This window comes from Ahaetulla prasina, chromosome 2, assembly GCF_028640845.1.
Source record: "Ahaetulla prasina isolate Xishuangbanna chromosome 2, ASM2864084v1, whole genome shotgun sequence".
Classification (NCBI taxonomy): Eukaryota; Metazoa; Chordata; class Lepidosauria; order Squamata; family Colubridae; genus Ahaetulla; species Ahaetulla prasina.
The window spans coordinates 72,103,869-72,131,029 of NC_080540.1; the positions used below are offsets into that span (position 1 = coordinate 72,103,869).

At 35.9% G+C, this 27,161-nt stretch overlaps 1 protein-coding gene across 7 annotated transcripts in view; it reads left to right on the forward strand.

The window, feature by feature from the left end:
- The window catches only part of SFMBT1 (Scm like with four mbt domains 1), a 146,411-nt gene that overhangs the window by 95,627 nt on the left and 23,623 nt on the right, over positions 1-27,161 (forward strand). For all 7 annotated transcript variants that reach the window (XM_058167445.1, XM_058167440.1, XM_058167442.1 and 4 more), the window contains 8 exons: positions 1,737-1,884; positions 6,804-6,898; positions 19,062-19,302; positions 19,826-19,914; positions 21,769-22,015; positions 23,183-23,280; positions 24,069-24,170; positions 26,442-26,592. In XM_058167445.1, coding sequence (XP_058023428.1) covers positions 1,857-1,884; positions 6,804-6,898; positions 19,062-19,302; positions 19,826-19,914; positions 21,769-22,015; positions 23,183-23,280; positions 24,069-24,170; positions 26,442-26,592 — 1,051 coding nt within the window. In that variant the 5' untranslated portion in view covers positions 1,737-1,856. The remainder of the gene's footprint in view (positions 1-1,736; positions 1,885-6,803; positions 6,899-19,061; positions 19,303-19,825; positions 19,915-21,768; positions 22,016-23,182; positions 23,281-24,068; positions 24,171-26,441; positions 26,593-27,161) is intronic.

Here is a 27,161-nt window from a genome sequence, read left to right on the forward strand (position 1 = left end):
AAAGTGTTAAATTCAAACAGAAAAAGTCAAAGTAAATTGATATTTCTCACCTTCAGTTACCTACGGCTGCAGTGATGCAAACAATCTGTCTAGGACTGAAAACATCTTTTGAATTTTTGACATCAGCATTATAAGTTAAAAGGTGCTGATAGTTCTACAACTGAGGGAAGGTATTTTCAATTGCTGATAAGCTTCAACCAATTTATTTTTTTAACTAAACTATTTATTGAACGCTGGAATTTGAGGACCCTGGATGAATACACAGCTGGTTTTGAATCAACATTACTTTATCTGTGTATTCACTATACCTATTCCTTTGCTGAATAAATGTGGGATGCACACTACCTGAAGCTTTTCCTATATATGTTCATTGCAGATAAACTAGGCTGCTGGGATGATGCTATAGGCTCTTATCCTGCCTTAATGTATTGGCTTGCTGATATTCCTCTATTAGCCAAAGTTCTATTTGGCATTACTTTAGCCTATAAGAAAATTGTATTACGATGTCTCCATTTTGAACTGATTTGAACATAGATTCTAATCTGAACTTAAGCTCTCTGCTGAAGGTCTGAAATAGATGAAACCTGAGGATATGTAGTATCTATTAGATCCCTTCGGCATCCAGAAATGTATAGAGCCTAGGTTTTTTTTTTAGGGGGACAATTTAAGGGAGACACTTGTCAACAAAATTATTGTTATAAATCTTGCAGGAGCTTGAAAGCCTCCCTTTCAGTGGTTTCTGTGCTCTTTTGGGAGCACAGCTTCTAAAATTGCCCACTGACTTAAAAGAGGCACCCACTTGTATTCGTATCATAGTTTCTGTCCTGCCCCCGTGTAGTATATGAATATAAAGCCAAATTAACACAGAGAGAAAAATATAGTAGCAAGGAAAATCAAAGAGTAGCAATACTATAGTATCAATCCCCCCCCCAAAAGCTTTTTAAATACCTTTTTGCAAAGAGAGGGAATGGGATGAGTTAATTGGTTTTTCTCTGATAAGTATGTCTCTAGTATTACATAATACGATTCCTAGAGCGTTTTGCCAACTATCATAATAACAGTTGCTGATATAACCTCTCTGGCAGTCTCTTGGGTTCTGAAATCAAAACAGTGGATGTTTCCATACAATATACAGAAGACCTAGTTAACAAGCATATATCAATATTGTGCCCACCAATATGTGTGGCTCTTGAACGAGAATGTTAAGCTCCTTCAACAAAGGTTCAATCAAAAGATTATTTATTTAATAGTGCAATCTATTTCTAGTTACCCAGCCAATTTATATATTGCTGATACTAGAGTATTCCTACTTGATGGTGTAACAATTTTAATACAATTAAATTAGAATTAATTTACAATTAGAATTAATTTGCAAACTTTGCTGATATTTAAACTGTGGCAGAAGTTTCTCATGTAAAGAATATTCACTTTATGTTACTTATTTGGAATTAGTTGAGGTACACAAAATTAGGGACTTTATTTTTGATGGACTTAAGAAGTTGTATCAAAGTGAGACAAAATGAATTTATACCTTAGAAGTGAACCTGTGTCATTATTTTACTCTCCTGTTTAAAATAGTCTGTAACAAAATCACCTCTGTATTAGAAAAAAGTAGATTTTGGGGTAGAATCAAGTAGAAGTGCTGACTTAGCTTGTTCTAATTCTACAGAAATGAAAGAAACAAAATATGGCTCTAAATTTAAGGATAAAAATATGCTTGTAAATTTCCTTCACAGTTTTTGCTTCAACACAAAGCTTGAAGAAGCAGACACTGGGATGCTGATGAGATCAAGACAGTGACCCAGTGAGTTTTTCTACTTCCTGATCCCAAGCCGTATTACCAGATTGCTGTGGAAATGAATGGAGAACAGCAGCATGAGACAGGTATTATAGTTCTGGAGATGGAATCATGCCAACTCAGCGTATTTAGAATCATTTGACCCCAGAATAAGTCATTGCTACAATTTCTTTATCTAAAAATAGAATTTAGGATTTTTATTTAACAGAAGTTATTTTTTAATACAGAACTTCCCAATACGTAATTAAATGCACATATGGTATGTTATATCATGTTATAGTTATATTTTGTAATTTATCTGCTTTGAGAATTTAAAAACTTATATAAGTAACATTTGGAATTAATATTTATTAGGATTTCATTTTTGATACCTTGACATGCTATCATTTTGAGTTCCCAGTTTGAGTATGTATAATGTTTTCCTTTTAAGAAATAAATATAAAGTATTGACAAAAATGAACAAAGTTATAGTACATTTGAGATCTTTGATACAATCTTTCACACATGAAGAACTAAAATACTGACAACTTAAATTAATCTTGGATTTTGATCACATTCCCCACTTTACTTCCTATGAAATGGAGCACATTGAGAAATAATGCTACATCCTTTTGTTTTGAAACATTAGTTAATTCAGGTATTTATTGCTGAAGCACTAATGACAATATGAAGTTTAATTTCTTACTGAGGCAGGGTTTTGAATTATAGACATAACACTGGTTTTTTTATCTGTTTATACAAATGCACACACACAGAGTATATATTCCCATTCCATTCGGTTTTCTTTGAATATAATGGTCAGTAATTCAGCAGTAACATTAAATGTAAAATTGCAGTTCTGGAACAGTACAGAAGTCCTGGTTATATACTAATAGAGCAGTCCTACACTCATGCTTAAGTTGTTTTATAATTAGAGTTGTGTTGCTATAAGAATGGTCATTATATATATTGTATATTGATCCTGGAAAGGGGAGAAATTACAAAAAATAAAAATGACTCAAAAATGCTTGAAGTGTCTGCAAAGGCATTGGAAAAACTACAGTGGAAATTGTTCTAATGACAATAATCACATGCCTACTAATGTTGATGGATCTAGGGAAATTATATGTATAATCCTAGCACATTTTTGTCACTATATTCACAAAACACAAGGTGACATCACAAGGGCCTTCATCGGGTTCAATATAATATAACAGCAAGAACCCGTAAGTAATATTTCCTGTCCCTACAAGGACGACTTTGAATTCCCTTATACTATATTTATAAATTATTTCATGAGCTCAGCACATTAAAAAAAGAAAGGAAAAGCTGCACAATGCTATATCCTCAAGCATTCCTGTCCCATCAAGAATAGAAATATTTTTGCCTAGCAGCCAAAAGAACTATTGAGGAAACATGACAAATGGAAATATAGACTCACATTCTTTTAAAAGAAAGCTGCAGAGATCTACGATTAAGATTAAGGAATCAGGAAGTAGTGGTGGGCATTCAGGCAGGGGCAGGCATGTGCCTACTCATATTTTTGTATGCCTTAAACAATAAGCTGCACTGAGAATTTCCTAACTTGAGGGGCAGAAAAAGACTCGAGAGCATCAAGGGTTGGTTGACCTTGCTTGTCAACCTCCTCACCTGTACTGCTTCAAGAACCATTCAGGAACACCAGGAACTGAACACCTTCAGGAGACATTGGAATGCTGGCAAAACTAAAGTTCCTATATTAATATAGGAGAACCTAATTCAAATCCAAAATAAGAAATAAAATCAGAAAAGGATACAGAAGATACACAGTTATACTGAACTAATGTGGGACCAATTACCTTAGCCCCTACCTAAACCAGCCGATCCTTTGGGCCAACTGATTGTTCACTTTATATCCCGTTTTTTCTTCAAGAATTCATATATAGTATTTGGGCTGCCATATATTGGCAGAAAAATCTAGACAATCTCCAGATGGAAGAAAATTCTTTTTTGCTGTCGTCTACTGTCTGTCTACATATTTACAGAACAGCTATTGCACCCTGGGATCTGGATCCAGTCCTCTGGGTGTTGAGATCTGGCCAGCAGGGCCACACTGGAAACAGCAAAGGATGATCCCATAGTACTTCTTTCAGCAAAAATGGAGCTCAGGAGCACAGCTCTCCCAAGCTCCATTTCCCTGGTTGCAGGAGGCCATCCCAGCTGAAAACAAAGCTCAGGAACCCATTTTCACTGGCAGAGCGCTTGTGTCACCACAGGCGCCCACTGACATGAGTGACACCCACTCTGGCCATGCCCCCCCGCCCCCCTGAGGTCAACCACAACCCTAATACGGCCCTCAATGAAATCAAGTTTGACACCCCTGGTATAGTACTATTTTAATATTCTATTTTATCCTTGTGAGGACCCAGTAAGGTTCAAAGTTACTTGATGTGTCTTCATGACTTAAGATGGACTTGAACTTACATTTCTCCCATCTTAGTCTAGTTCTTAAATCACAACTTTGCATAGGCTATATTCCATTTGTACCCTAAGAAACTTCCTGGTGTTTTTTTGTATCAGAGGATGACAGGAAAGAATGAGTATGCAAGAGAAATGCAGCTGCCTTGAACTAATATATTAACAATGCATAAAGGAACAGTCAGGTGTGTCCTGTCCAGTGTTGCTAGTCATAGTTAGGACTTTCTCCTAGAATGCACAAAATGGACTACAGATAAATCTAGCATCTGTAGTCTTTAGAGAGTAGACACAGTACAATGAGGTTTATATATTTCTCAAATTTATTTATGTTGTATCTTTTGCTTTGCTTAGCATGTATTATATTCATGAACAAATGAAATACATTTTTCCCATCTTTTCCACTGAAGATAATAGGTCAGAATATCTTTGTACCAGATGTAGGTTGTAACAATATGCTCTAAAAGGGATAAAACTGCAGTTTAAAAAAATATAGGCTATGCCATAAGTAAGCTCCTCCTTCTGCCTCCCATGAGTCCCATCTGTTTCAGCTGTTGTATCTTTGTTAGCAGATTAACTGCTGGCAGTCCTTAGCTCCAGTATTTTTAAAGATTATGGCATACCTTGTACCGGTCCTTTGTTAAATCCTTCAGTGTATCTTTTGTACATGATTACACTGTACGTTGCAAGAATACAGAAATGCTTTGAAATAAATATCTCACATTTTGCTTTTGAATATTGCCAACATCTAGTCCTGTACTATTTCCTGGAGAATTCTGTATTCCTGTATCTTATTCTTCTGTCTTTGAACCGTTACATTTTAAAGCCTGTCTTACAATATGTAAGCTAAAAAAATACTTTAGGTCTGAATGAAATATCAGATTTGTAATAAAAACTTAACACACACTTATTCTTTTGCATACACACAAAAAACAATAATCAGACCTGAACATTTTTTTTACATCTGGTCTTTATAGTTCTTTTTGTGCCAATGCCCAAAGCTACTTTACTTAAACTTTGCCAATTTTTGCTGTAATATCTTTTTGACTAAATAAGCATATGGGGGTTGAGCAACATTTAAGCAAATTATTTCAATGTGCTTTACAAATATTGACAAGTGTTTATAATTTTAGGTTTCTCTGTCTGCAGGTAAACCTATTAAGCTGTCTAGATTTTGCTAAATGCCAGCTCTGGTAGCCTCGGGCAGCCTGACTAGTGATAACTACTGGGAATTATAGCTCATCAATATCTGGAAGGCCACAGGCTCCTCATACTCAGGAATGACACATTATGTATGTCCCTATACAGATAGTCCTTGAATTACAACAGCAGTTAAGACTGGAAATTCCATCACTAAGCAATGTGATCATAAAGTGCAATTTCACGTGACCATGTTGGCAATCCCAGCAGTTCTATCAGTCACTAGCCAGGGACCCATTCTTGTGGTTTGGTCCCTCCCAGCCCTGGATGTTGGTTCTTCCAAGGTAAGGAACCACCTTCCTTTCAACTCCCACTTCTTTGCCCTTTTGGCCCCTTGCACTTCAAGGCTTTTGCTCCACCACTCACTTTCACCATTTTCTTGACACTGCTGTCATAAAAATACAGATGAGCTGCCAAACAATGTAACCTAAGGGACCTGGCGTAAGTACTATTCATTCAGCACCATCGTAGCTTCAAACAGTCACTGAACATTCACAATACCATAACTTCAAACAGTTGCTTGAGCAAATGGTTGTAACTTGAGGACTATCTGTATAATAAAAGTTAGGCATTTGTGAAAACATGCTATACATATTAAGTGAATGGATTTCTTCCAGCAGGAATTGAGAACTTTGATAAGGCAAAACCTTGTACAATTACTAGATACTAGAAGAAGAGCAAGATGTGAGATTTTTATGGACCTTTGGCTTTATTCATAGTTTCTGCACCTGTGGTTTTTTTTCTTTTAATAAAACTGCCCAAGTATTTATCCGTAGAAGTATACCTTCCAAATTAAAAGTACATACCATTCAGGAAAAAGGACACCACTGACTACAAAATTATATTTTTGTTTAAGGATAGATCCAATATATAAAATCAAAAGAATGCTGTTTATGGGCATAGGTCACAAATCCAAAGTACTTATGAAAAAAGCAGCTGCCCTTTTATATCTGCAAATTATTTAGTGCCTACTTCATGAATCTGTTATTCTTTTTCAATCAATTTAAAATTGAAAAGATTTTTCACGTAATTTCCATCCTATTACCCTTGAAATAAGGTACATTCTATCTCAAAAAACCACAACTCTTCACTACAGCTTAGGTATTAGGCCACTATATTAGCATAAGGGCTTTAGTAATTCATATAGTTACCTTTTGGTATCTGACACACAAATGACATTGTTTAATTGACACTAGTGCATATTATCTATGTTATTTGGCAGTTACGTACATTTTAATATCCACAATGTCAATAGAATATTTCCCGTGTCTTCATAGCAGTGGGAAAAACATCTACAGTAAAGAAATTTATAATACCATAACAATTACATCTTTCCATTTAAGATTTGTTATTTGTTTCTGGATTATTGTAGATGCAGGATCTGTTGTGGAAGAAGCAGAGTTCAGTTGGGATGACTATTTGGAAGATACAGGAGCAACAGCAGCACCTCACAGCTCATTTAGACATGTAAGTAAACATCTGGTCAATGTTGTCTTCTGTATGTGTTCTTTAAACTCTGATCCCTTGGTAGCCATAATGGGCAGAAGCTCTTCATTTCAGATCCTTGAGAATTCTAAGTGCAGTCCCTGAAGCTCTTTGCTGTAACTTTTGGGCTTTCGTAATGTTCTCACAGGTCCCATTTAAAGGGGAATAACAGTAATAGAGAGCATTTATTTTTGTCCTTTGCTTTGCAAGGGGGACTCTTGTGCTTCAGTTAGTGCTAGAGACAGATCCAAAGAATTGCTGACTTAAATATTTTTTAAAACGAGAATGGCTGTTCTATGGTGCAAAGTGAAATCTTTTGCAGTTATAACACATGAAGATAATTAGTCTGCAAAGAGCTTGCTGACTCATCATCTTAGGGCTTTCTTCCATGCCTTGTTGACAATACCTTACTCACTCAGTCATCCCTTACTCCCTTTTATTTTGTTTCCTTTTAGTACAAGTGAATGATAAAATATGAAAATTAACCTGCTACTTTTTAAAATGTAATGTTTCAGATAAAAGTATGTTACTGCTTTTTTTTTTTTTTTTTTTTGCTAACAAACAAAATAATTGGACAGGGACTGGAACTGTGAAACTTTCCACGATTTTTTGTGCTAGAAAAAAATATTTCGGGTGATTGTGTTTGACAAAAACTTGAAATGTCGTTTTTTTATTTTCAAATAATGAAAGCATATAACTTTCAACAAGGATTACACTGATTCTAATTTAGAATCTTTAGGGACATTTTAGAGTATACAACTATGGGCTGTCTGTTACACCATTAAAAACACAACTCTGTAGACAGGGTTTGAGTATAATTGTTCACTTTTTTAATAACCAAGTTACTGTTTTAGGACTTTAAATCGTATGGAAAAAATAACTCTGTTAAACCTTCCTAGGGAGGCATTTGGCAGAATTTTGATTGATATGGCCCAAGATGTGACAATCAGCAAAATTTGGGAAGTCCAGTTTTACACTGGACAGGAGGTGTATAGATCAGATTTTTCTGTTCAGCAAGGAATTGAGAAGTACAGGGATATGAGAATTATACAAGTGTTATACAAGTGTTTATTATATACTTGTTGATAGGCTTAAGTTATGAAATGTTTTATACAAATATAGAATGTAAGACCCATTATTAAATGCAACAAATAAATAAGATACATAAGTAAAGAATTTGCAAGAAGAAATGAAATGCCTATTGAATGATTCATGGCTGAGCAGGGATAAAACAAAAATGTGTAATGTCCCCTGGGTTGTTTTGTAGATCTATGGATAAATGGATAAGAATACTTGTAGTTGTATTAGAGATGTTTTGGGGGAGAAATTACAGGGAAGATAGAATGAATTATTACAATGCCATATATTAATGACAAAAACTAGAGCAAGCAAATGAATTTGTATAGCTTAGAATTTCTGCTAAAAATAAAGGACAAATATTTTAAGATATGTAAATATTAGTAAAAGTGAGAATTTAATACAGCCAGAGAAATGCAGATTAACTGCAGTGGAAATGGGGTATTTAACAAGTGTGTGTAGTAAGGAAAGAGATAATGTGAAGAATGAATGGGTACTGAATGAGTGTAGATTACATACAAAAATGAGTAACAAGTATGAATGGAAGGTCTTTGGTCATACAGAAAGAATGAATGAGGACTTCATGAAATGATGGAATACTTATTTCCTTTTATAGTCTGTTTTTATTGTGTGCTGCCCAGAGTCATGTTTTGTGAGATTGGCAGCTATATAAATGTGATGAATGAATGAAACAATATATTAAAAGAGAAGTGAATGAGTTCAGATAAAGGGAAAGACAGAGAAAGTTGTGGTTGTCTGGAATTTATGATATCCTCAAAAAAGAGAAAGGAGAGAAATTCAAAGAACAAAAAGTAAAGAATGTAGTATCAGGATTCCCCCTTCCCCCCCGAAAGGCCTGGAGATGTCATTAATTAAGTTAGTATATAAGCTAGTTTTAGTTATGTTTTCCCCTCTCTTTTTTAATCTAATTCATGGCTTACTATTTCTTACTCCTTTTCTGCATAATGTGGTTTATTCCAGAAGAAAGCATCATGTATATGCATGTACCATGAATGTGCAAGTATATACCATATTTTTCGGAGTATAAGATGCTCCGGACTATAAGACGTACCTACCTTTTTTGGTGAGGAAAAGAAAAAAAAATCTGCTTCTGCCTGCCAGCAATTTGTCTCCTTGCAGCAAACAGCCTGTTTCAGTTTCATTTTCAGTTTCAACACAGCCTGATTAGTACAAGAAAAAAAAATCTGCCTCTGCCTCCCAGCAATTTGCCTCCTTGCAGCAAACAGTGGAGGTCGAAAATGGGGCGTGCAGCAATAGGCAATGGCAATCCCTGCAGCTGATAGTCAGGAGGCCAATCCAACCAATAATCAGCTGATTTTGCTAATCAGGCTGTGCTGAAACTGAAACGGGCTGTTTGCTGCAAGGAGGCAAATTGCTGGGAGGCAGAGGTGGGGGCCGGTGGGTGGACGGGGCTACATTCAATGTATAAGTTGCAACCAAATTTTCACCCTCTTTTTTTTTTTTTTTTTGCATTTATATCCCGCCCTTCTCCGAAGACTCAGGGCGGCTTACACTATGTTAGCAATAGTCTTCATCCATTTGTATATTATATACAAAGTCAACTTATTGCCCCCAACAATCTGGGTCCTCATTTTACCTACCTTATAAAGGATGGAAGGCTGAGTCAACCTTGGGCCTGGTGGGACTTGAACCTGCAGTAATTGCAAGCAGCTGTGTTAATAACAGACTGTCTTAGCAGTCTGAGCCACCAGAGGCCCTTTTTTTGGGGGGAAGGTACGTCTTATACGCCAAAAAATATGATAAATACAAAATATTGTACATGAAAGTGAGAAAAATATTGAGGCAATTGTATAAATATATATTTGCATCCATGTCACAAGGGGCAGTATATAGATTTAATTACTTTATGGTATAAAGTTTACCAATTTAATGCCCCCCATAAATATTGTTACTCTTCAATCCTAAACTAGCATACTTACTTTGTATACCCTAATAAATTGAAGATGAAGAATGCAGAGTAGTTCTAGCCTTAACTGAGGGCAAGATGCAAGAATTTATCTTTTATATATATATATATATATTATTTTTTAATATAAATAATTCCATCTTCAATTAAACACTGTGTCGTCCGGGTACAAATAATCAAGATTTATAGCAATATTCATTACATTAACATTAATTCTATAATATTAAAATGATAAATACCGTGTTTCTCCAAAAATAAGTCCCTCTCTTATATTTTTTGAACCCTGAAATAAGGGCTTGGCCTTATTTTCGGGGGTCTTATTATTTTGGGGCACAATTTGAGGGTGGCAGGTGAGGAGGGGTGGGGAGGGGTAGAACTGAGGGGCAGGAAGCCCTGCCATGCCCAGCGAGGGGGGGAGAAGAAACAGCAAGAATCACGGCTGCCCCACACATCTCACGTCCCCTTCAAGAACAGTCTTACCTCAATCGGTTGCCAAGTGCTTAGCCCCAATTGAGGCTCCATGTGGTGGAGCCCACAGCCCGGCACTTGAGCGGGTCTTGGGTGGGGGGGAAAGCCCCTTTATGCAACCCAGCCTCTCTTTCAGGTGGACAGGAAGCCCCCTCCTACCATGCAGCCGGCTGGTTGACAATTGGTTAGTCCTGAGAACCACTCCCCGGCTGGACACTGAACTCTGGCAGGAAGGCGTCTCCTTTGGGCTACTGAGTGCCAGCCTGCATGCCTACTTGGTGCTGCAGGTGCCAGGCTATAATCCTGGGTCTGGTGGGTGCTGCAGCTCTCAGGCCAGCTGTGTGCAGAGCTGGCACGAGAGTTGCAGGGGCCACCAGGGCCTGCAAAGCATAGCTGTAGCTCACCCCCTGCAGCACCGAATAGGTGTACAGGCCGGCACTCAGCAGCCCAAACATTTGACAATGCAGGCCGCTGCCTATCAGGCGCCCAAACACTTTTCACCTGCTTCGTCTCCCTCTGGGTGAAAAGTGCGCAGCAGTTCAAGAGATCAAATATCTCTCCCTATGTGTGTGTGTGAGCGACAGAGAGAGAGAAAAAGAGAAACAGTGAAGGGGAACTGGATCAGAGGACCAAGCCTCCCCTGCCCAGAAACAATGTGCACCCTCTCACAGTAACGAGAATTGCCTGCAATTCTCCTTACTGTGAGAGACCTCACGTTGCAAAGAAGAACGAAGCAAGGTGGTGCGGGGGTGGAGGACAAAGCAAGGCAAGGGCTGCGGAGCTGCCCCAAGGCCCCGCATTGGCTTACCTGAAAGTCCTTCAGCCAGGCCACCCAAACCCTCCCCCTCCCAGCCCAGGGCAGCCACTTCCCTTCACTAAGCTTCTCTCCAGTTCCATTCTCCACTGCATGTTCAGGACAAGAGAAGTAGTCTGTTGGACGAGGGGGGAAAAATACGGTAGTTCAGACCTTCCAACTTCTCATGAAGAAAAAAAAATCTTTCAAAGTTGGAATGTGTTTTTACTGTAGTCTCACAGACTACTTTTATTGCCCTGCATGTGATGGTGGAGAACGTAGCTGGAAAGCAGCTTAGTGAAGGGATGTGGCTGCTTTGGGAGGTTTGGGGTGGAGGTGAGGACCTGTGTGTGTGTGGGGGTGGGGGGCACAACGACGGAGAGAACATTGCTGCCAGCCCTGGATAACTCTCCAAGGTTGGATCAGATCTCTCTCTTTGTCTCATCTCTCTTCCCTCTCTTTCTCTCTCTCATCTCCTTCTCTCTCTCTCTCTCTCTCTCTCTCTCTCTCTCTCACACACACACACACACACACACACACACACACACACACACGGCTGAAGGCTTCAGATGGAGCAGTTTGGGGATGTGTGTCTGTGCTGCAATCCCAAGTAAAGAATGATCGGCAGGAAAAAAAGGGGGGGGATTTTCCTTCAGCCTGTCCTTTCTTTGGGATCGCACCACAGACATACATCTCCAAAATGCTCCATCCGAAGCCTTCAGCCTTGCAATCCTAGCAGGGGCATCTGTGCTGCAATCCCAAAGAAAGGACAGGCTGCAGGAAAATCCCTCCTCCTTTTCTCCTGCCCGATCGTTCTTTACTTGGGATTGCAGCACTGAGGCCCCTGCTCGGATTGCAAGGCTGAAGGCTTCGGATGGAGCATTTTGTGTATCTGTGCTGTGATCCCAAGTAAAGAAAGATAGGCAGGAAAAGAGGAGGGAGACCGGCAGCTAGAGAGGTGCTCTGGAGATCTGAGCCGAGTTGCACAACCCTCGCTGGCTCAGCTGATCAGTGGGCAGCAATTATGAGGCTGAACCTCCAGGAGGTGACCGCAGAAGGGAAGGGCTGCCTTCCGTGTTGGCCACGCCCACCTCTTCACTAGGGCTTATTTTTGGGGGAGAGCGTATATTTATGCCTACCCCAAAAATCAGGCTTGGTCTTATTTTCGGGACATGTATTTTCGGGGAAACACAGTATTAAACATAATAATCATAATATTTACTTCTTTTTCTTGACATATCTTTTTTATTTCACTAATCTTTTTCTTTTGTTTCCGTGTTTCTAACTTCCATTTTTTTATCTAACCCAGTGGTAGTCAACCTGGTCCCTACCGCCCACTAGTGGCCGTTCCAGCTTTCATGGTGGGCGGTAGGGATTTTGTCCAATACTGAAGCACTTTCCTTTTTTTAAATTTAATTGACTTTTTAAAAAATTATCATAGCATTATTTAAAAACATTTTCATTAAGTAAATCATTGTTGGAAATAATTGATCAATATGGGAAGGTTTCAGGGTTTAAGGTAAATCAGAAAAAGACAAAAGTGATAATAAAAAATATGGTCAGACAACAGAAAGAAAAACTAGAGGAAATAACAGGATTTGAAATTGTAAAGAAGGTTAAATACTTAGGGGTCTATATTACATCGTCAAATTGTATAAAATTGTATAAGAATAATTATGAGATTTTATGGCAAAAAGTTCAGAAGGAGTTGATTGTTTGGAAAAAATTGCAATTATCCTTGCTGGGGAGAATAGCTGCTATTAAAATGAATGTTTTACCTAGATTTTTATTCCTCTTTCAGATGATACCAATAATTAAGAAAGATAAGAATCTTGAGGAATGGCAGAAGGGAATTAACAAATTTATATGGGAAGGTAAAAAAGCTAGGGTTAAAATGAAAATAATTCAAGATTCTCGGAAAGGGAGGTTTAAAATGCCCAATTTTAAATTATACTATGAAGCAGCTGCTCTCTCTGCAATAAGTGATTGGTTTAATTTAACGGAGGAAAGAATTTTGAATATAGAAGGTTATGACTTGCTATATGGATGGCATGCATATTTAATTTATGACAAAAAAGTGGATAAGGCCTTTAAAAATCATGTGTTAAGGACTGCTCTTCTGCGTGTTTGGAAAAAATACTCTTATAAACTAAATTATAAGGTTCCTATATGGGCAAGTCCTAGACATACAATAGAGAATATAAATATAGAACAGAATCAGGAAATGATTACATATAAAGATCTTTTGTATACTGAAAGAGGTAATTTGCAATTAAAATCTCTGCACGTACTAAAGAAGAAGGGAAAAATTATACTTGGTTTCAATATGAGCAATTACGTGCTAGATGGAAGGAAGATCAGAAAATTGGTTTAGAGCAGAACGAGGAAAATTTGGTAAAGCAAATTAGAAATCAGTCTCAGGAGCATATAAAGAGATTGTATAATGTGTTACTTGAAATAGATTCTGAAAGGGACTTGGTAAAGGATTGTATGATAAAGTGGGCACAAAATTTTCAGGAGCCAATATTATTGGAAACTTGGGAAAAAATTTGGGTTAGAAATGTTAAATTCACGCAGGCACAGAATCTGAGGGAAATTTTTTATAAAATGTTTTATAGATGGCATTTAGATCCTAAAAAATTATCGTGTATGTATCCAGATATGCAAGCAAAATGTTGGAGATGTAATTGTGATGATGCTACATATTTTCACATTTGGTGGACTTGTAAGGATATAAAGGCCTTTTGGATAAAAATTTGGTGGATTTTACAAAATGTTTTGAAAAAGAAGATAAAGTTCCTGCCGCAATTTTTTCTGTTGGGAATTATTACGGACTGTACAGTAATTGAGACTAAATTGATTTTAAATCTAATAACAGCAGCAAGATTACTAATAGGACAATACTGGAAGAAAAAAGTAGTACCTACAATAGAAGAATGGATATTGAAAGTTGCCAATTTGGCTGAGATGGCGAAGATATCAGCCTTTTTGAAAGATAATACACAAGAAAGATACTTAAAGGAATGGAAAAAATGGATTGACTATATTCAAAGTAGATATCAGACTAAAAGTTATCAGACTGTTTTTGAATGATTATGATGTATTATTTTTGATTGTTTTCGGGGGAAGTTAGGAATTGATGATTGTAGGGGTATAATTAAGTTGGGACGAAATTTTTTTAGCATATGTTTGTTTTATTTTTAACTATACCTTGTGCTCGTTCCGGGAAGTCGGAGGGGGGAGAGGGGGGTTGTGAAGGGAGGGAGGAGGGGAGGGGGGGGAAAGGGGGAAAAAAATTTCTGTAAAACTTTTTGAATAAAAAAAAAACATTTCATTAGGTTTTCATAAAATTCCCTGTGACAATTTAAATTTCTGAAAATATACTATTTGTATTGCCTGCGCATAAGTTTAGTTCACATTACATAAGTGAAACTAAATGGCGCTATAGTGCGACTGGAAACAAAATCCCAGAATAGCTCGCTCATCTCCCCCCACACCACCCAGCTGTAACAGACAAGCAGAGCTGGTAGCTGCCCCCCCCAACCCAAACGCGAGAGGCATGCGCAGACAACGATACACGGTGCATTACTGTGGAACCGGTGGGCGGTTAGAAAATTTTACCACTAACAGAGATAAAAAAGTGGGCAGAAGGTATAAAAAGGTTGACTACCCCTGATCTAACCATTAATAAAGTAAGTCCCATGTCATGTAATATTCAGTTTGTTCTTTCTCCTTAATTGCTAGTGTTAGTCTATTCATTTCTGCACGTTCTAATATTTTTCTGATCAAATTCTCATCTGTGGGGATCTCTTCCAATTTTGTGCAAATACAATTCTAGCTGCAGTTATAATATATGAATTATTAAATATACATTCCCCTTACTATATTTTTCGGGTAAAATCCCCAACAAGAATATTTCTGGTTTTAAATCAGTACACTGCTTTATCATTTTTTCCAGCCACATATGTATTTTTGACCAATATTTTTTTGCTTTTGAGTATGTCTGCCACATATGATAATATGACCCAGGTATCTGTTGGCACTTCTAGCATTTAAACATCTTTGCAAACCTCACTGGTGCAATATGTGATCTATAAAACATCTTATATATTTTCTTTGTATACAGTTGACATTGTTAATTTATAGCTCCTATCCCACAGTTGCTGCCGTTAACTCTATTGTATAGCCACAGTTTTTTGCTCATACTATCATTGTCTTCTTCACTTGTTCTTCTTCCAATTTCATGCCTAATAAGTAGCTGTATGTTTTCTTTTTCAATTTTTCTTCTGTCCCTGTTAATATCTTGTCTAATTCTGTTAGTTCATTATAAAACCATATAGTTTAACATATTTCTCGTATCTAGAATGTATCTGCACTTGTGAATACCATGCCATATCAATCCCTTTGATGACTCAATTCTTGTTTAGTTTTAAGCTCCCCCTTTTCATTCAAAATATCTTTGTACATAACAATATTTTCCATGTTAATAACATTTGGGTGAATCAGTGCTTCCATTGTTGAAAGCCAAACTGGTATCCTCAAGTAATGTTGTTCTCGAATCTTCTCCCACACTAACAATAATGTATTCCTAATATAATGTCTTTGAAAGTAACCATGTATTTTATTTTTCCCATACCACGAGAAGGCATGCCAATTGCAAATCATGCCCCTCCAAAGTAAATAGTCTTGTATGCCTCAATACAATCCATTCTTTCACCCACGTGAGTACCACAGCCTGATAATACAATTCCCAATTTGGTAGACCAAAGCCTCCTCTATTTCTCGAATCCTGCAGCATTTTTAAGCTCTTTCTTTCTTTCTTTCTTTCTTTCTTTCTTTCTTTCTTTCTTTCTTTCTTTCTTTCTTTCTTTCTTTCTTTCTTTCTTTCTTTCTTTCTTTCTTTCTTTCTTTCTTTCTTTCTTTCTTTCTTATTTATTTATTTATTTATTTACATTTCTATACCGCCCTTCTCCGAAGACTCAGGGCGGTTTACAGCTAAGTTAAAAAGACATATACAAAAATTAAAACACAATATTTGAAATTTAAAAATCTGAAACCATAAGGCCGAATATTAAAATAACAAGTAATAAAACCACTCAATTAAAAATTACTCTTAGGCCAACCCTGCTTGGTGAAACAAAAAAGTCTTGAGCTTGCGCTTAAAGGCCCGGAGGTTGGGAAGAAGGTGTAGCCCCAGAGGCAGTTTGTTCCATAGGGTAGGTGCCCCCACAGAGAAGGCTCTTCCCCTGGGGGCCGCCAGCCAACATTGTTTAGCTGACGGCACCCCGAGGAGACCCTCCCTGTGGGAGCGCACAGGTCGGTGGGAGGCTATTGGCAGTAGGCGGTCCCGTAAGTAACCTGGTCCTATGCCATGGAGTGCTTTAAAGGTGATCACCAACACCTTGAATTGCACGCGGAAGACCACCGGCAACCAGTGCAGCTTGCATAGGAGAGGTGTTATATGGAAGCTCCGAGACGCTCCCTCTATCCCCCGCGCAGCCGTATTCTGTACCAGTTGAAAGTCTCCCGGTGCTCTTCAAGGGGAGCCCCATGTAGAGAGCATTGCAGTAATCCAGGCAGGACGTAACGAGGGCATGAGTGACCGTGCATAACGAATCCCGGTCCAGGAAGGGACGCAGTTGGCGGATCAGGCGAACCTGATAAAAAGCTCCCCTGGCAACGGCCATCAAGTGTTCTTCCAACGACAGCCGTGCATCCAGGAGAACGCCTAAGCTGCGAACCAACTCCCTGGGGGCCAGTGACTCGCCCCCCACAGTCAGCGACGGAACTAGCTGACTGTACCGGGACGCTGGCATCCACAGGCACTCTGTCTTGGATGGGTTGAGTCGAAGTCTGTTCGTCCCCATTCTTGCTTTTTTCCCTTGCCAGATAAATCTTAATATTACTTTATTGAGTTCCTCAAAGTATTTTCCCCCCAATTTTATCAGAATTGTTTGAAATAGGTATAGTAGTCTTGGTAATATATTCATTTTTATTGTAGCTATTCTTCCTATCAATGATAATTGCAGATTTTTCCATTTCTCCAAATCTGCTTTAATTTGCTGTGTCAGTTTATAATAATTATCTTCCTTAATAGTTACACATCTTGCTGTCAGGTGAATCCCTAAGTATTACACTTTCTTAGTAATCTGTGTATCCATTCTCTCCATTAACTCTTTTTTCTGCATGTCTGTAAGATTTTAACTAATATCTTAGTTTTCTCTTTATCTATTTTCAATCCTGCCAATTTGCCATATTCCTTTATTTTTTTTAAAATTAATTTACGCCCTGATTGATTCAAGACTTTATTTCTGTAGTGTCATAGATGGGATTGCATAAGAAATTGGATCACTAAGACTACTACTGTAGTCTTACTAGGTTGCCATGAGAGGGTGCTATTGGAACAGGAAAGAGAATGTTTTGAATATTCCTGTCCAGAGTAGTCATACTTTATTTGTATAGTAAGACATGTATCAAATTAAGATGTCTTATTCTTGTTCATATTCTTGCTTGCTTGCTATTGTTTATTTATTTTCTTAGTTTATTAATTATTAGTTAGAATCCCTTCTCTCAAGTTCTGCCTTGATTTATCTGTTTATCTAGGACTGTGTATTTATGCAACTTTCCATTTATATCTGAGTGAGACAGTTGACTAATTCTGCTTCATTTCCAATTTGAAATACATTTTGTATGAGTAAAGCTTATTCAATTTGAAAAATTGTATGAGTAAAGTTTACTCAGTAAACTGAGTTGAAAATGATTTCAAAATTATTTTTCCTACTCGCAAGCAACCTAATTAGAATGTACACTATTTCACCTAAGTTGTCAAAGATCATTCTGTAGAGAGTTGTAATTAATACAGAAGTAGAAAGGATTCTCAGTTGTTTTGAAGAGCAGTGATTTGGAATTCACTTTGTATAAAAATATCTCTTAGAATTTTTGTTTATTTTTAGTGTCAGAATTATGTATTGCAGAATAGAATGGGAACGAAAATTCATACAATAGCTTTTAGTTTTTATTATAAGATATATATATATGATTCCTATAATAACTGAATAAATACAATTCAGATATTTAGATAGCTCCTATGTGTGTAATTTGCTTTCATTATGATAGGTGACAGTATGATATAATTAATTTATTAATTTATTTATAATTTTAAATTTTAAGGGTTTTATATCGGTCTATGACCGTTTTAGTTAATTAGGCCTGTTAAATATTTCGTTTTAAATGCATTTTAAATTTGTGATTTATATTGTGTATTCTATGTGTTTTAATATGGCTGTAAACCGCCCTGAGTCCTTCGGGAGAAGGGCGGTATAGAAATTAAATTATAAATAAATAAATTAATTAATTAAAAATAATTTATTGTTATATTTTAACATCATACCTGGGATCAAGGCAGGGCTCTTTTTTAATTTGAAGGTTTTACTGTTTATTGATAAGGTAATTTAGTTTTTTCTGTTCAAAATAGATTTAATTATCAGTTGTATTGAATACATTTCAGCAGCACAATCTGGGAGCATAAAGCAGGAGCTTTATACTCTAAAATTTGTAATCTGGGTTTCTAGATTGTTGTGAATTAACTAATTCGAAATGCATTGCCCTGTTGATAATTTATTTTTTTGTGGGGGGGAAACACCTGATCTGATGTAGGTTATTACCATTGTATCCTTAAAACTGTATCCTAATCTGATTGTAGTATTTTTCAATTATATATTATTTTAACTGACCAATCGAGAAATGATAATCCATTACCTTCCTTATTCCCATTTAGAAATCCCTAACTTGTGCCAAACATTTTATAAATAATGTTACAGTATCGAAATTGTTGACTTGATTTTTTTCCCCCCTTTTAGGTGGATACCAGCCCACAAAATGGCTTCACACCAGGCATGAAATTGGAGGTTGCTATCAAACCTGGCCCTGACACTTACTGGATTGCCACAATCATTACCACTTGTGGGCAGTTACTACTTTTGCGCTATGATGGTTATGGAGAAGACCGTAAGGCTGATTTCTGGTGTGATATCATGACAGCTGATTTGCATCCACTTGGCTGGTGTGAGCAGAACAAGAAGACACTCAAAGTGCCTGAAGGTAACCATCTTCTATGAAAGAAAATGTAGGTCCTGTAAACTCAGAAAATAACTGCCTATAAATAACTGCCTTCTCTAAATTTTTGTATTTGGTTTTCCATGAACATCACTTTAAATAGGTTTGCATGAATTGCTTTTACATTTACTTTTACATATTTGCTATGATACCTAAGAGTCAGCTGTACATCAGTCCATTTGTCTTTTTAGTATATTGTCAATATACTAAAGTGTTGGACTTAATAATATCATATATTATTGACAGTCTTATTTTTGGTTCATCATGATTGAGATCCTATACCTGTTCCTACTCTAGATTTAATCGAACTCAAGAATTCATGTCATAAAACTCTGAAATGGACTCTTAAGTAATCCAAAAGTTGCAAATGTGTTGAACCACAGACGTGTGAATTTGCTTTTGACCTTCCCAGGATAAGTGTAACTGTAATCAAGCTGCTTATAAGATAGCAAGAGTGCATATTGATTGACTTAGTTTTTCCTTTTCCTTTTTTTTTTTTTTTTTTTAGGCATTAAGGATAAAATTCCCAACCAGATAGAATTCCTTCAGCAGACTCTGAAAGGAGCATGCAGTCCGCCTGCCGGTCTTCTAGAAGGAGTAGGTGTCTACACAGTAACAATTGTAGGAATAAAGAGTCTAGTTCAATAAAGCTTAATAATTACCACTTGTTTTTTTATTAGTAGCATGGTTTTTTTCTCCAGTTTGTTTATAACTTCATATTTCTGGAATACATTTAAGTAGTGACAAACTAATACAAGAGAGATTTTGCTGTATAGTTATAAAAGACACCGTAACATGTAATTTTCAGAATAAATGTAAAATCTGCAAGTGGGTGGAATTGCAGTAGTAGAGAACTCTTTGGGGAAAGAATTTCATCAGTGGGATGGCATATCTATTGTACAGTTAGTCCTCATTTAACAACAGTAATTGGCACCAGGATTTTCATTACTAAGAGATCCAGTCATAAAGTGTGACATCACATAACCACATTGTTTAGTGATGACAAGCCTAGCAGTCCTCATTGCTGATGTTAAGCAAGATTTGTGGTTTATTAAGTGAAAATCTTATGTGACTGGCACTTGTGACTTCCTGCTGGATTCTCATTGTCATTGAAGAAGCTGCCAGTCACAAGCCCCAGGCAAATCATAAGCAGGCAGGTGGTGGGTAAATATTATGGAATGAGGCAGAGTTGGAGAAGGAGTGTGGTAGTGTGAATGACTTGCAACATTCCCTAATGGCTTCCCCATTAATTTTGCTTATAAGAATTTGGCAGGGGAGGTTGCAAATAATATTCATGTGACAACAGAATGCTGCAGTGGCAAGTACCCAGATAGCATTTGCAGGGGTGCTGGAGGTGCTGTGATGATCAGAACTTTGAGAACCAGTTGCAAGTACCATTCATTCAGTTCCATCATTAACTTCAAACAGATGCTGAGTGAATGATTGTGAAGCGAAGAAAGAGAAAATTACATAGAGACTGTTTATCTTGTATTTAATGTGGCCTACCTTTCAAAGATATTTTATAGAAGCTCATTTTGATTTTGTTTTTGTAACTTTCAAAAATAACCTTTCCATAATTGCAAGTAAATTTTCTGGTTTGTAAAATTACCTTCGCCTCTTTTTGTTCACCTTTGCATGTAATAAAAGTATTGTGGTAACATAGATGTGGAAAGGGTTTCTAATACTATTAGATTCAGTGAATCGAGAGCTTGCTTCATGAGCTCATTAATTAATCTAATTTACAGATTGGTAATAATAATGATAACAATAACAACAACAACAACAACAACAACAACAACAACAACAGAGTTGGAAGGGACCTTGGAGGTCTTCTAGTCCAACCCCCTGCCCAGGCAGGAAACCCTATACCATTTCAGACAAATGGTTATCCAACATTTTCTTAAAAATTTCCAGTGTTGGAGCATTTACAATTTCTGCAAGTTGTTCCACTGATTCTAACTGTTCTAATTGTCAGGAAATTTCTCCTTAGTTCTAAGTTGCTTCTTTCCTTGATTAGTTGGCTCAGTTCTCTGCTATTTACTGCTTTTGGAAGCTAATGGCATCTTATAAAAGAGTACATTAAAATTGAGAACTGGTTACCCTTTAGCATTCTGGATGAGTGGGTAATTGACATACATATATAAATAAATGATATATTTCTATTAAGGAATATATATTTAAACAGAAATCAATGCTATAATGTACTAGTTACTTAAAAGCAAACAGACTAAAAGCCTAGAAAGCAAAGACAATAAGAAATAGCAAATCATTTCTTCTTTCACAATAATTGTGAATCTGTTACAAGTATAACCATATTACAGATAATAATGTCATCACAAAAACACAGAATGTGTAAGACAATGAATGAAGCAAATACGTATATAATGTTACATTTTAGAATAGATAAATAGGCAGATGTCTTTAACATTTTTCTTTCCTTTTACTCTGCAGCTCCATCGAGGAAAAAATTCTTTGGATCTTATTGCACCAGGGTCACGACTTGAATGTCAGCACTTAACTAACTATCTAGGAGCTTGGATAGTCACTGTTCTGGAAAATATTGGTGGAAGACTCAGGCTGCGGTATGAAGGACTTGGAGATGTAGAACAATATGACTTATGGATGTTCTATTTAGATCCCTTTCTCCATCCAATGGGTTGGGCATCTCAACAAGGATACATCCTTGAACCTCCTTTAGGTACAAAACTTAATTTTCAATCACAAACTAGCAAAGCCGACTGAAAAAAATTATCTTCTTGTCTGCAGTTTTCTGGATCTTATTCCTTCCCTTGTTTGATGATACTTGTATACTTGTGTCAAGCTGCCATGTTTTTGACGAAAGTTTTTTAGGTGGCATGCTACATATGAGGTGTTATATTCTGCTAGGTGGCTGGCTTATTTAAGATCAAAACTATATATGCAAAATACATATACATATTCCTAGATCTATTGTAAGAGTACTCTACAAATTAAAATGCATGAGAATGAGTACATTAGAAATACCAGTCTGTGTCCTTCTGTATTGTTGTTTATATAGGGACACTTGTGGAATTCTGATCTCTTTATATAAGAAATTTTGATAGCTCCCCATATCTACCTGAAGATACAATAGTTAAAATCATCTGCAAGTAGTGAAATTTTGTCTTCTTGAAATTGTAAAGAGGAATTTAAGATTTACTGAGATAATGATAATTAGATATATCATATTATATTGCAAATGGAATTTAAATATTCACACTAACTTGTAATTGTAATTAAAAGGTTGATTAATGGAATTAATTATGTTAATATTTAGTAATTTATCAAATCAGTAGTTTGGTGTTGAGGAATTTAGTTACTTATACCATTTAGTAGTTTACTAGTTTAATGTTTTTATATTATTTGTAAAGGTTAGTTTTATAGTATTTTTAATACTGAGTTTTAAGTATTTTTAAGTCTCTTGTATTTTTAGTTTAACAATAGTTGAAAAATATTATGAGTTTGCCAAGAGTGCATTTTTTTTAAAGACAGTGTTCAACATTTATAGGGAACACAGATAAAGGAGAAATATTTGTTACTTCATTTGCCGTGGTGGCGCAGTGGTTAGAATGCCATATTGCAGGACTAACTCACTGCTCATTCCAGGAGTTTGATTCTGACCAGCTCAAGGTTGGTTCAGCCTTCCATTCTTCTGAGGTCGGTCAAACAAGGATCTAGATTGTTGAGGGCAATATGCTGATTCTGTAAGAGAGGGTTGTAAAGCACTATGAAGTAGTGTATATATATCTTATTGTTATTGTTACATTACTATGAATGTAATATAATATATTCATTTTAAAAGTGGGTTATACTTTTAATGGGATAACAAACTTATCTTTTATTGAAGCTATTAGGCATTTGAAGACTGAGACAGAATGGCAAGAAATTCTAGCAAAAGTAAAAGAAGAGGAAGAAGAATCGTTAGTGCCCACTGATCTGTTCAAGGTGTGACATTTTGGCATTTACTATATTCTTAGCAAATGCTATGATTAAATCTAATATGTACAAAAAGTAATTTCTGGGAACTAGACAAGGCAATACTTTAATTAAGCTGTTTACTTATTGGATATTAGAAACTCTAGGTAATTTAAAATTTTAAAATATACTGTATAAGATAATGTATATATTATTTTAGAGATTAATGAAACAGATACACTTTTGACTTCCTATCCTGCAGGAAAACCCCAAACCCAGTTTTGAAAGTTTCAAAAAAAAAATTCATTTTTTTTAGAAACAAGCAATTCCATAATATTATGATGTGTTGATTTATTTGGAAGAATGTTTCTTAGAAAAGTCTTGCTTAAAACTGTTGCATGAAATGTTTGTACTATAAAAACAAATCGTGCTGAATTATTTTTGAGACAGCAACTGTAGGTAGCTTTAATTTGTTGGCTTCCTTATAAGTGGAAAATGTCCCTATTACTTCCAGGGAAATATTAAACAAGTAGAATGTGTATTTTATCAATGGAAAATATTTTGCAGGTCTCATTCTTTATTATAAACAATTTTCTTCCTTGGAGACTGCCACACTGATCTTGACAAAAAATTTAAAAAAACTAAAACTAAAATATCAACAACTATATAAAGCAGAAAAGAAAATTGACCCAAACAAAATAAGGTTGTTTTAAAAATAGCTAATTGTGTGCGTGTACACATGTGTATGCACATACATACTTCGATATTAAGGAAATTTTGAGAGATGGAAACTAACAGCTTTTATTAATCATTTTTAGGACAAACCTGTTGTTGGAACTCATGCATTTTCTGTAAACATGAAGTTGGAAGCTATTAATCCAAAAGCTCCTTTTGCCATATCACCTGCTACAGTTACAAAGGTATCACAAGTATTTCGGCTGCTAACTATAATTTCCTTCTTTGTTGCCAAGAAAACTATTCTCTATAATTTGCTCACACTCTAATTTAGGCCACTTTGAATGGAAGCTAATTTTGTAGGACATTTGCAACAAGAACATGTCTCAGTATTTGTTCATAAATACCTGGTTTTAATTCTGAGCTTCAGCTCCAAGAAATATGAAATGAAAATATATTATGGAAGAGGCAGAGCTCAGTTTCTATATAAGTCAGCAACTATGAAAGCTCCTTTAATCTGGGATTGAATTGCAAAGAGCTAGACTCACAGACAGCTTTAAGCACTTTATTGCTTAAAATTAAGCAGTGACATTTATCTTTTAGAAGAATTTTATGTGGTTCCAGAAGTATACAAATATGCATTTTTTTATTTCATTTTGCTAAAATTTATCAATTGCAGTTGTGAATCGGTATTAATACTGAAATAATTTGGGTTTTTTTCCTCTGATCTAGCTACTTGCTGGTTTCTTAATTTTCAAAAACTGGAGTTAAACCATAATACATTTCTTTGCACCTAAAATTTTAGGCACAATGGGATGAAAAATATTATTAATAAAAAAAACTAAGAGAAAATTTCTAATGTGATGTTTTCTTCAGCAGATATTGAAATAATAAGATAATAATTTTAGCATCCAGTGTTTTTTTTTCCACTTTGTGAATCAGTTTGGCTTATGAGGTCTAGTAAGTGAATCATATTTTAAAAAGGGTTGAGTTTTACTCCTAGTGATTGCATGGACATGTCCGTGCAGTTTTCTTCTCAGTTTGTCACTGCCTTCTTTTAGAATGACTTTTGATTTCCCAATCTACTCTACAGTAGCATTCCCTGATAGTTTCTCATTAAAATATTAACTTGGTCTGACCTTATTTACTTCTGGAGCCTAAAGATGTAAATTCCTAGTTGCTGGCTTGGGAAATGGAAACATTATTGATACCATACTGACTGAGCATCTTGCAGAGTAGCAAAGAGATTCAGTATTAACAAGTGTTTAAAACTGAATATGAATTGTAGTTTTAAGATGGTATTATAGGTATGTAACTTCTCAGTATTTGGGCAGCTGTATTAATGTTTATGTTTGGAATAGGTACACAGCTTTTATATCACTTTCTTAGTGATATAAACCTCCATGACAGCTATGAGTTTTATGTTGCCAACACTGTCAATTCTTTTTTTTATTATTTTTTATTCTTTTTGCAGTCAGCATTCTTTTTATATTACATGTCTCTTTCTTATCTTATACTTTCTAAAGTGCAGCATCCCATTTTTCATATAAAATAACTTTCCTGTTGGACAAGTCCCTTGGCATTGCTTCTTGGTTTCATCATTTCTTCTTGGTTTATTATATCTTTTGGCTCCTTATGTTTGGGCTCCCATTTCATTACATACACAAATTTGTCAATTTGAAATTCATTTTAATTTCTTGGTAAACTAAGACCTCTTAATGCTGTTTTATTTTAGAATGTACCTAACAGCCTTAGAAGTCCCAAAAGGGGTATGCCAGATAGGAAGGTTTGATGGTATGAGAGAAATGATCCTGCTGTCCTTCTATATTCATCATTCTAAAGCACAATTTATGCCAGGTTTTAAATTCTTAATTTCAAGACATTTTTAAAGTCCTGAATAAAGAAACAAAGAAATGCAGATATATTTTTATCCTCATTTCTTCAAGTGGATATTCTGGGTCATTTAAAGATTGGTGGGCCCTGGGATTCTCATTCTCTTACCATTTGAAGACTTGAATTAAACTTCTTGTCCTATTTTGTCATTTTAAATTTCAGATGTAACATTTTATATTCTTTCTGACTATTTCTTTTTTCCTTCGGTGCTTTCCTATAAACTGTAAGATGTTTTTTAGGCCTGAGATGTGCAATCTCTCAAGGGCCAACAACTGCACTTGTTTGCACAGAATATTAAACCCCATTATAGCAGGAGCAGGGAAAGCTATCCTTGGTGTAGTTTAATAAAAATTTCAAATTAAGCTAACATTTCCTATGTTCTTCTGTCATATTCAATGACAACATCTGAGGTTCAAGGAGTTATACCCAAGACTATGCCAAATGTCACATTTTATTTTAAGATAGCTAATATTTAATACAAATTGTTAAAATCCTTCCAGCAAGGGACAAAACTATAAAAATACATAAAGCTGACAGGAAATATCTTAACAAATATAGTCTTAGAACTTGATTGTGAAACTACATATTTTTATATTACCTAAGTCATTTCTCTATTTTTGTAGGTATTGGATGATAAATATTTCTTGGTAGAAATAGATGATTTGAGACCAGATTGTACCACAAGCCAGCCTTTTATTTGTCATGTCAGTAGTGCTGGACTTTTCCCTGTGCAGTGGAGTCTGAAAAATGGCTTACATCTCAACCCTCCACCTGGTGTGTATATGTAATCTACCACCATTCATATCAGTGCATTTAAATTTGTGGTATAAATTAATTTTGTTTATTGAACTATTTTAGAGATGGATAATTTTGTAGCATAATTCAGTTGTAATCTAGACCTGAGGAAGAATTTTCTGAAGTCTGGAACTATTTTTTTTTTTAAATCACGCTCATGTTTAAGGAAGTCAGTGTGAAATTAGAGGTAGTCCTCAACTTACAACAGTTCATTTAGTGACCATTCAAAGTTACAGTAGCATTGAAAAAAGTGATTTATAACTGTTTTTCACATTTACAAGGCTTGCAGACACCCCGTGGTCATGTGATCAAAATTTGGATGCTTGGCAACTGATTCATATTTATGATAGTTGCAGTATCCCAGGGTCGAGGGCTACCTGTATTAGAATATTACATGAGGATTGTCAAAACTCCGGATCAAAGAACTATGAATATCAGTAGGTAATGCTGATCATCATCAACTTAATCTCACATATTTTACAACATTATTAAAGAGCCAGATGCAGAAGACATAGAAGATAACCCAACATTTTAAAGAAGGAATAAGT